Source organism: Mercurialis annua, linkage group LG1-X (assembly GCF_937616625.2).
Source record: "Mercurialis annua linkage group LG1-X, ddMerAnnu1.2, whole genome shotgun sequence".
NCBI classification, from domain to species: Eukaryota; Viridiplantae; Streptophyta; class Magnoliopsida; order Malpighiales; family Euphorbiaceae; genus Mercurialis; species Mercurialis annua.
Window position 1 is genome coordinate 56250815 of NC_065570.1, and position 11393 is coordinate 56262207.

The window sequence follows — 11393 nt, forward strand, 5'->3', positions numbered from 1 at the left end:
CTTTGCTCCACATTTATTACATCACCACCTTTCATTTTAATCCCCACTGGTCCCAAATTTATGCCACTCTTAGTCAAACCTATTCACAAAAATGGCCATTTTCATGTATATAGTTCTGTATTAGGCTTTAATTTTCACAATTATTTGTAAATGTATCTTTGATTTCACACTTGATCGAGCTGTCATATAATAATTCATGAAATCTGAGTATTGTCCATAAATATTGTAATTTTATTAGTTTGTTTATTCTTTTTCAATATTACAGTTCATACATACAAATTGTAATAGGATAATATCATAAAAATTCACTAATTTTACATATTTTTTCAATTTAATTACGTTTTTTAAAACTTTTCATAAACATACACCAACTTTCATTTTTTCCCAAATTCATACACGGTGTTAACGGACACTCATTCATTGGTGTAATTTGTTGAGGTGTAAGTCATTTTTAACCAATAAATGAGTGACACGTCAGCATCGTATATAGATTTGAAAAAAATGAAAGTTGGTGTACGTTTATGAGAAGTTTTAAAAACGTGATTAAATTAAAAAAATATGAAAAGTTGGTGAATTTTTGTAACATTAACCCAATTGTAATTACATAACAAAAGTAACACATGATTTCTCTAATGTAATTTTTAAATTTTAAAAAACATTATTTTTCTCACAATTTTAAATATGTCATAGAAATACTTCAGTTCTTTAAAGTACTAAAAAAAATTAAAATAAAAAAAATAGTTAAGCTTAGAAGTAATAATAATTGAGTAAAGGTTCTTAAATTTGTATTTCGAAATTAAATATTTTTAATTTTTTCTAATTAATTATATGCAAAATTTGTATTTTATGTTTAAATAAGTTATTTTAATTTTTTTAATCAACTATAGATTTCAAAGTCTCTTAATTTAAAACAAATAATTATTTTTTTAATCAATTATAGATTTTAAATACATGACTTATTTAACCTCGACATATAAATGTTGGAATCTAATTGACTGCAAGATATAAATATAAAATTAAATTAACTAAAAAAGGTTAAAAATAATAATTTGTTCTTGAGATATACTGGTGGGCCGAATTGACCCTTTTCTCAATAATATCAATAATGGTTATGGTTATTTTGGTCGTAATAAATAGGGAAGTAGGGGTAAATTGGGAATGATAGGAAAAGAGATACTGTGAGAATGTATAAAGTGGAAGATGAAGAGGCGGCACGTTGTCTGATGATGGAGAGAGGGGGAGAAGTGGAGCTTAGCGTACGGCGCCATATTGCACTCAGATGACACCACAATAAGACGAAATCACAATTTTGCCATTCTCTGCCCATTTCATCTTTCACTAAATTTATCTTTTTCGTTCAACTTGTAATTGTAACGGAGCAATTATAATAATAATAATAAAAAAAGAAAATCGTAACGGAGCAAAGCACACCACATTCAAACTCTGCAGCTGTATTTATATGCATATCCGTCTTACTCATATATTTAACTTAAGCTAGAAATCTGGGTGAATTTAGTTCCCGATGATGGACAAAAAGATTGAGTTGGTTATAACTATCTGGCCAGCAGCATTCAATGTTTCTTGTTTCTTCTTCCAATTCTGTTATTAAATTTTTGTTTTTAACCGAAGCTACTAAATTGGGGGTTGCAGATTTAGAGGGACTATTGTAAGAAGATGAATACGAGAGTCAGAACAAGATTGCAGTCCAAGAATGTTCCACTCAAGCCTGAAAAAGTAAGCTTACCTTATTACAATCTTTACTCTAATGTTTAAACTCTTCTTTTTCGATCTTTTTAATGCATATTAATCCTGTTTGCTTTGAAAAAACGGTTTCTACTGTAGATACTCTATTTTGCTTCGGTTTCGAAAACTATTGAGGATCCAGATGCTGAAATCTCCTTGAATTCCTGTGGGAATCTGAATTGGACTTCCTATGAAATCTTTTAAAATAATGAAGATTTAGTCACTATATATAGTAGTATCAGTTATCAAGATTAAATGGCTGTAGATAATTATGATATGTATAATCAATTCTCTGCTCTTTGATATCTGTTCTTTCCTCATAAACTTCATCACTTACAGTTCTTTCTAACTGTTCAATTATGAAGGAAAATGTGGAACTAAAGGGAAACAAACAAAGAAATGGTACTAAAGCAGCTAAAACTCGACAAGCATTGAGCAGAGAAAAGAAATTATCATTGCAGCAAGATGTACATTTCCATCTCTCATTTTAATTTCCTTTTTCCAGTTATGGCATTAGCTTTTCTATTAATTAAGCATTTGAAATTGTAACTTTGCAGGTTGATAAACTGAAGAAAAAGTTGAGATATGAAGAGAATGTGCACAGAGCTTTGGAGAGAGCTTTCAACAGACCTTTGGGAGCTTTACCCCGGCTGCCTCCTTATCTGCCTGCACCTGTAAGTCATTCATATTCATAATCATAATCCCCAGCTTATGTTTTCGTTTCGTTATCTGTCTTTATTGAACAAACAAGAACACAAATTGAGAGCGAAGCAAGGAGAAAATTGGAAAAAAGGCCCCACCAGTTTTGATTGAATTCATATTTTTTCTTTTCAGTATTCAGTCAATAAATGGTTTTTGCTTGAATAGAAATTTTGATTCTGGATTTTAGTTTTTTTGCAGACACTAGAGCTTCTTGCAGAAGTAGCTGTCTTGGAAGAAGAGGTTGTTAGGCTTGAAGAACAGGTTGTGCATTTTAGGCAGGACTTATATCAAGAAGCTGTTTACATTTCAAGCTCCAAGAGATATGTCCAAAGTTTTGCTGATTTATATGACTTATCACCCAATAAGAATCCGAAACATGAAAATATAAAGACCACTGCTAAAAGAATAGGTGAATCGACCACATCCACAGTTACCCACTCGCGATCTCTCTCAGGTAAGCAGCAGGCATGAAATAAGCAGACTGTGATGCAACGACACTGCACATTTTGTTACCGTTCCGTAAGTCGCATAATTATGTTCACTATTGTATTAACCATTTGATTATTTTACAGTGGATGGACAGGGAAAAGAGAATCAATTGTGTGCTAATTCTATGAAGAGTAACAAAAGTTCCTCAATCCATGAAGCTCAAACAAGCAAAATGCCGGTGAAAAGACCGCCATTTGAAAATAAACCAGCTGAGAAGCATTTACATCCACAGAAATTGCAGGTTAGTTCAGTGAAATTTTGCCCCAAATTTAACATTCATAGAACTCTAAATTGACGAGAACTGCTTACATATCCAGCTTGAATGTAGAGCAGTAGGCTACGATAATGCAGAAGCAAGAAATCGTGGTATTGGAGATGAGCATCTATCAGGGGATAATTATCCAAACAAGATTTCGGAGGACCTTGTGAGATGCTTGTCAAACATTTTCTTAAGAATGAGCTCAAGGAAGACCAGACGAACTGCAGAGAATCTGCCTTTTTTATCGACATTAGTTTCTCTAGAAAATGATGAAGAAATTGAACGTAGAGATCCTTATGGTATATGTTCAGAATTTGGGAAGAAAGACGTTGGTCCGTATAAAGGTTTATATGCTATTGAAGCTAGAACAATCAATCCGAATCGAACATCAAACTCTCTCTTTCTACTTCATAGGCTAAAGTAAGTTTCCTTTCAAAAAAAAAATTTTGATGGATTTCTTGCAATATTTTTGTAACATTAATTACTAATAATCCTGGTTGACCAATTTTCTGAATCCTCAGACTTTTACTTGGAAAACTCGTGTCCGTCAACTTACAGAACCTTACCCATCAAGAGAAGCTTGCGTTCTGGATAAACATTTACAATTCCTGCATGATGAATGTATGTGATGCTTCTTAAATCATCTACCAAGTTGTCAATATTTCAGTTAAATTTAGAAGCTATGCTATCTAAATGCATTTTCCTTTTTCCTATGAGATGATTGAGTATTGATTGAAGGACCATTTTACAATGCTGTCTTGGTTCAGGCATTTCTAGAACACGGTATACCAGAAAGTCCCGAGATGATTGTTGCACTAATGCAAAAGGTATTATCCCGGTATTACTCTCGATGCTTGTATTACATGTTATGAGATTATATTATAGATCCATATTCTCTAAGCTCCTTTTTCTTGATTTATTTTTAATATTTAGGCAACAATAAATGTTGGGGGTCACTCATTAAGTGCAATAACTATTGAACATTTCATCCTCCGACTGCCTTATCACTTAAAATATGTAAGTTGGTGCACTTATCAATTATACTTTGCAAACTTCTTCGTCAAAACAAAAAATGATTTTCCGAGCTTAATTATTTTTCTCGAGTTACTTTCAGGCCTTTTCGAAGGGAGCCAAAAATGACGAAATGACAGCAAGGTGCAAATTCGGATTGGAGTTATCCGAACCATTAGTTACATTTGCCCTTTCCTGTGGAAGTTGGTCCTCCCCTGCTGTAAGTTCATACAGAATGTTATCCCTACCATTTAACTGCCCATTATAGCTTCACCTTGTTTCTCATAAGAATATGAAATTCATGCTAAAAGCAACACTTTTTCATGTTAAGTTATCTCCAAAATGATTTTCTAACAGTGGAACATCTTATTTGATTACTCCGGAACTAACGATCATTTCCTGATTCTGATCTTTAGAGTTCTCCAAATCAACAAAAGTTGTCAATGTGTTTTTTTGTCTAATATACTAATTTATGGATCATTTCCTGATTCTGATCTTTAGAGTTCTCCAAATCAACAAAAGTTGTCAATGTGTTTTTTTGTCTAATATACTAATTTATGGATCTTTTGAATTGAAGGTGAGAGTGTACACTGCATCTCAAGTTGAAAATGAACTGAACGCAGCAAAAAGAGATTATTTGCAGGCTGCAGTTGGGATTTCATCAAGGAAATTTGCAATTCCAAAGTTATTGGATTGGTATTTACTCGATTTCGCAAAAGACTTAGAGTCACTGCTGGACTGGATCTGCCTGCAGTTACCAAGTGAGCTGGGGAAAGAAGCAATTAAGTGCCTTGAGAGAGGTAAAAGCGAGCCTCATTTGCAGTTTGTTCAAATTATGCCATATGAGTTCAGTTTTAGATACCTTTTGTATACATAATAAATTTCATCACCATTTTTGCTTCTTACATGATCTGGGGGGAAGTTGTGAGTATCAATTTTGTACAAAGATATAGGAAATTTACATTTATCATAACTAAATGTAATATTTTATCTTGATGTAAGTATTTGGATAAAAATAAATACATCTCATGTTGCCATTCTGCCTGAAATTACTTGTGAAAGTATTTAGTATGCATAATAAAATGATCAAAATGGTAATTTTTGGTGATTATTTTGGGAAAATTTCTACTAAATTTTGAAAATTTATTGTTTCTTTTCTCATATTTTAATTATATTTAATGAAAAATTATTTTCGACCAAATTTTTCATATTTAATACCTAAACTCAAGAAAATATTGGGTTTTAAAAGGAACATTTATATCAGTGTATTAAAATATGTTATGTTAGGGTCTGGATTTTTTTATTTAAAAAATTGATATTTTAACTTATTAAAATAAATCAAAGTGATTTTAGCTGTTTTATCAATTGTTGATGTGCTGAAAAGGATAAACATAAGTTTGATATTTACTTAAATTTTATTGTCAAATTAGAAAGAAAAAAAAGACAACAGTATGTGAAAATGATACATTAATATGCTTATGTGGAATCAAAATGACAAACTATATCTATTTGAGACAAAACATTAATTTAAAAGAATTAACATGTAAGGCACTCTAACAGAAATAAACAAAGTTATTATCATAAGGTATGTTGAATGAACGAACCGTGAAAATTAAAATTGTTGGAGAATTAGTACGTTTGATCCGATACTACTGAAAAGGTAAAGAATCTGAGTAGTTTCTATGCATAAATGAATTGGCAGCTATAAATTGGAAAATGAGAGCCAAACCAGCTGTGAAAGTACCCATTAAAGAACAGCGAGAGCAGATTACGCTGTCTCGGCATGATGTTGATGAATAGTTATGCCGTGATGCCACTTAATGTTAGCTTCTTTTACAAGTTACCGTACTAAAATGCATGAGAGGCTACGGATTCTTGAAAACCCTAATAATCTTACACATAATGGCTTGTGGCCCTAAAACAGAAGACCGTAACCCTTTTTATTCAATGCTTTGGGACAGCTTGTTCCGTGCTCCTCCTTGTAGCTACTTTCATATATTTAGTTATTCACACATTAAATATTTCTCGTAACAACTTTAATTTTTGTACAAATTAATGTGCTTTCGTATTTGTTTTGTTTCGGGTCCCCACGTGCATTGCTTAAGTGGTATGAGTATTATTATTCTTTTTAATTTTGATTTGCTTTTTCATGATAATAAAAAGGGTTAGCATGAATTACGATACTAATTTTTAGTTTTAGGAGTTTTAAATATCATTTTTTAATGCTTGTAATATGAAGAGCAGATTGGATTTTTTATTATTATTATTACAAATGAGGCCAAACACCTAATTAACAGTAACCACATATCCGAGCAAAAGAAACACCTATTAGATCTTCCTCTATACAGATTCAAGCTTCATTCGGTGGACTACCAATTCGACTTCATATGACCAATGTTGACTAACGAATCCTCACAACAATTGAATTTTTTGATAAACTTTTTTATGGATGCAGACGTTCGAAAATGATAGCAGAGTATTAGTTGGCGAGGAACTTTCATTGAGCAAATTTGCAAGGGAATTTCCAATCATTGACTTCTTTTTTCTTTAAATGTTTCTCATTGATGGGTAAAACTATAAACTTCATTTAAAAACAATATAAACCTAAACATGTGATGTAGAAAAACCATCTAGTTTTTCTCATAGGGTGCGACCTATAGTTACTACAGTAAGTAAGTGAGTGGGGGCAAAGTGTTAGGTTAGTTCTTCTGTTTTGGGTTAGATGGAATATAAACTTTGTCCCATACTAAAGAAAATGTGGGGAATGGTGGTCCTAACATTTAGTAGCTTATTAAGAGAAACATGGCCGGGGCTAAATCTCCCAACTATTTTGAAGCAAATGAACAAAGTTCTTTTGGTAAAGTTAACTTATGACTTATGAGACTCAGGCCTTTTTGATGCCTGGCTGGCTGGCCACTGGCTATGGAGATTACTGAGAGTTAGAGCCTAAGTGTGACTACTCTTCAGCTTGTGAAGGGGCCATTTTGGGGTCCCTTCTTTTAACCTAACCTCTGGGTTAGGGTCCTTCTGTAATCCACACCAGGGTTGGACTAAATGATAACATGTTTTGGATATCAAGTTATCAACGTAAGTGCTAAACTTAGACAAAATGTTTTAAAGCAGAAAAAAAAAGGGCTGAGATATGTCAATGTAATTTTTCAAAAAGGTAAATATATATTTTATTTTAAATGAAATAATAATCAACATTTTATAGTGTTTAAAAAAATTAATTTTAATTAAAAATTTCAGTTTATTATAAATAGAGATATTGACAATAAATTCTAGAGAAAATAACAAGAAAACCAACAATTTCATACCTTTTTTCGTTAAATACAAATTAAACTATTTAGTTTACATTTGTTACCATGTTTCTTACATTCTTACCAACTTTCTTATTACTTTTCATCAGCACCATGTCTTACCTAAAGACTACACGTGACATATTGAGGGAGAAGGGAGCAAAATCCAGTGCGGACAATCACATTAATTAAGCTACACCTTTTCAAATTGTTGGTTTCTTTTAAAAGGATTAATATGATATTGTTGTACTATTTTGTCCTTTTGCTATTTTGTTATTCTCTCTATAACTTATCTCTGCAATTTTTGTTATCTACCATATTTCTCCATTTTTTGATAATTTGGTATTTTATCTTTTTGCTAATTTATCAGTTTTCACTTTTTGTTTTTTATTTTTGTTAACAGAGAAGTTCGATTTATGAAAAAACATCGATGCAAAAAAAATTTAAAAATAATCAAACATATAATTTGATACATCTCGATACATATTTGATATATATTCGATCGTTCAAAACATTTTTTTTCATATTTACAATTTTTTTAGTTTTATTACATAATTCATATATATATATTTGATACACCTCCGGTACATATTTGTTGTTTGGTGCATATTCATAACATTTAAAGATGGTAAAATTTAGTTAAAAATTAATATTTTTGTTGGAAATAACCCTTGATTTGCTAGTTAATATGAATTTAAATTTTTAATGAATTGAGTTCAATTTTTTTTTATCTTTTAATGTTTAGATAGTGCATTTTCGGATATGTTATTGTTGGTAATGTTATTTTATAGTGCTTATTGAATTCTAACCGACTATATTTAATGGCAATTCGAATATATTTTTAATATATCTCTGATACACAATTTTTACATGATAAATACATATTTGATACATTAATTATATTAACTGACAAATTCGATTGGTTCGTTTTTATATTGTAAAAAGCTTATATACATATATAATAACACTAATTAAAATGAATTTTCTAGTGTTTATTGAATTCTAATCGACTATATTTAATTATAATTCAAATATATTTTTAATACATATCTGATACACAATTTATACATGATAGATACATATTTGATACATTAATTGAATTAACTGACTAATCGATTGGTTCGTTTTTATATTTAAAAAAACTTATAATTAATATTATTATATTTATTGTTTTATATATATTTGATCAGTTTGTTTTCATTATTTGACTGAAAGTCCCAAGGTGGAAGAAATGAGAAAGACGAGTATAAGTGCAAAATATTCGATAAATATTTGATACATTTCCGATATATATTTAATGCATCTTGGATACATACGTGATACATTTTCGATACATAATTTATACGTGGTATTTATAAAAAAATATTAAACATGATAGATATATTTTTTAAATGTACTTAATAGATAGATCACTGATACATAATTTATACACGATAGATATATTTTTAAATATATTTAAATATATACATGATAGATACATTTTTACTAAATTTATACACGATATATATTTAAATAGATACATGATATATACAGTTTTATTACACTTATTTTTTACACTTATTTGATACATTTTGCGACGTATCAAATTTTTTATTACATGTATTATATATTTATTTTAATATATGTTTGATACATATTCGATACATAATTTACACATGAGAAATATATTATTCATGCATTAGACCCGTGTTCGGTATGTATGAACAATATATTCGATAATAATTAATAAAATTATTTTTAGTACATATTTGATAAATCTTCGATACATAATTTATACATGAAAAATATATTATTCATGCATCGGACCCGTGTCCGATATATATCAATATTATATTTGTTTGATACATCATTGATACACAATTATTTATTGTTAGTTAATTAAACTAATTTTTTACTTTTTGTAAATATTATTTTGAATAGTTTTGTGGATTATTTTTATATTTGTAAATGTACAGAAATAATAAAATACTATAAATAATCAGTATATATTTTTAAAAAATAAATAGATTACTATCAATTTTTTTTTTGAAATGATGTCTCAGAGATGTATCAGAGATGTATCAGAGATGTATCATATGATATTACAAAACTGTGTCTATAATTTGTTGATGCTTGCTTGCTATAGGTGCTGACGCGCTGACGCGCTCTGACGTGCTGACGCATTATGACGCGCGCTGACACGAAAATCACATGTGCTAGTTGTTGTTATTCCTTTTTATTAAGATGGTATTATGCTTGCCATGTGTCACCTATTTAATGGAATGGTGTTTGTTGTAAACTTTTTTGCTTTTGTGGTAGGAATGATAAATAAGGGAGTTAGGTGACAATGTGTGAAATGTTGAGCTATTTTTGTGGTATTTTTGTGATCTTCTCTAAATTCTAATGTTTCAATTTTATAGCGATGTAATCTTATTATTTTAAAACGTTATAAAATAAATTCTAACTTTTTATTTTTTAAATTTTATAGCCCAAATCTCTTTTCTCACAAATTTATGCATATGTGGCAGACCAAAATATCAGATTTGATACATGTATTGGTATATTAAATTCTAACATTTTAAAAACATTACAAATAAAATTCTATCTTTTCGCACTTTTGCACTTTATAGCGCAAAAAACAAGGGACAAAATTGCCGGAAAACGGATTTGAGATGCAAAATGCTAAAACGAAAAAGATTAAGATTGTTTAGTAACGTTTTGCACAATGAGATTAGATCGTTATAAAGTTGAAACGTTGGGATTTGTTTTGATAGTACTTGAATAAATATTTTGTATATTTATTATATTTAATATTTTTTTCGTTTAGATATTAAAAGTATTTCTAGAGTGACATTATTACCAGAGCAATATTTGATAGTGACATTATTAGAATTAGGGGTGTTCACGGATCCTGGATATCTCTGAAACCGAACCGAAAACCGGACTGAAAATATCCAGGACCGAAAAATATCTGTTGACCATTGACTTTCCCCGAACCGAACCGTACCGAAATTTTAATTGGTACGGTTCTGGATCTTTTATAAATAACCGTATTGAGAACCGAATCGAACTGTACCAAACCGAAGTACCAAACTTTTACCCGAAGAACCGAAATTATATATTATATATATGTATATATATTAATTCTATTTTTTATTTGATTATTATTTTCGTATTAACTTTGAATTACTAAACATTAAAATTGTTTTATAAAATTATATAAATTTGTCAAATATTTAATAATTATTAAAAGTATTTTTTAAAAATTGATATGAACAATTTACATATTCATTATTTTCTATTATTGACGGAATTACATAGTTTTACCAAAAATGATATATTTTAGACTTGAGAATGGATAAAAATATCCTTATTAAATAATCAAAAATTTAATATTAAATCGAACGATAATATACATGTTGTGTCCTTTTATTTTATTGATGATTATTTATTTGTGATAGTTGAAAATATAAAAAAAAATGAATGAGTAGCTAGTTAATTTTAAAATTCAAAATAATATATTATAATATAGTAGATATCATATTTTAAATAAAACATTATCCATGGTTCTAGTGATATCCGTACCGAACCATATCGAACCATTAAAACCGAATCTCCGTACCGAACCGTATTAAAAAATAAAATTCTCGAACCGAACCGATTATTAGTACGGATTCGGAGATCCAATTTTCGATATCCCCGACTTTTAATTTGGTTCCGGAGATTTGTCAATCTCCGGATTCTCCCGAACCATGCTCACTCCTAATTAGAATAGCCAAATGTAAAATATACATGGGCCGAAAGAGAACCATCATTACTATTGGAACAACCCAGAATGAAAGTTTGTGTTTTCATGCAAATCGAGATTAAACCCTTGTAGCGTATCAAACTGGGTCATCTATCTTTTATAG

At 29.7% G+C, this 11393-nt stretch overlaps 1 protein-coding gene across 1 annotated transcript; it reads left to right on the plus strand.

Annotated features, from left to right (window-relative positions):
• Positions 1 to 1200: 1200 nt before the first annotated feature.
• Positions 1201 to 5253, plus strand: LOC126664910 (uncharacterized). Its single transcript, XM_050357531.2, has 11 exons — positions 1201 to 1734; positions 2109 to 2210; positions 2301 to 2417; positions 2644 to 2899; positions 3018 to 3175; positions 3252 to 3613; positions 3715 to 3814; positions 3961 to 4020; positions 4127 to 4210; positions 4308 to 4424; positions 4782 to 5253. The coding sequence occupies exons 1-11, from the start codon at positions 1675 to 1677 to the stop codon at positions 5079 to 5081; spliced, it is 1716 nt and encodes a 571-aa protein (XP_050213488.1). The 5' UTR covers positions 1201 to 1674; the 3' UTR covers positions 5082 to 5253.
• The last annotated feature ends 6140 nt before the right edge of the window (positions 5254 to 11393 follow it).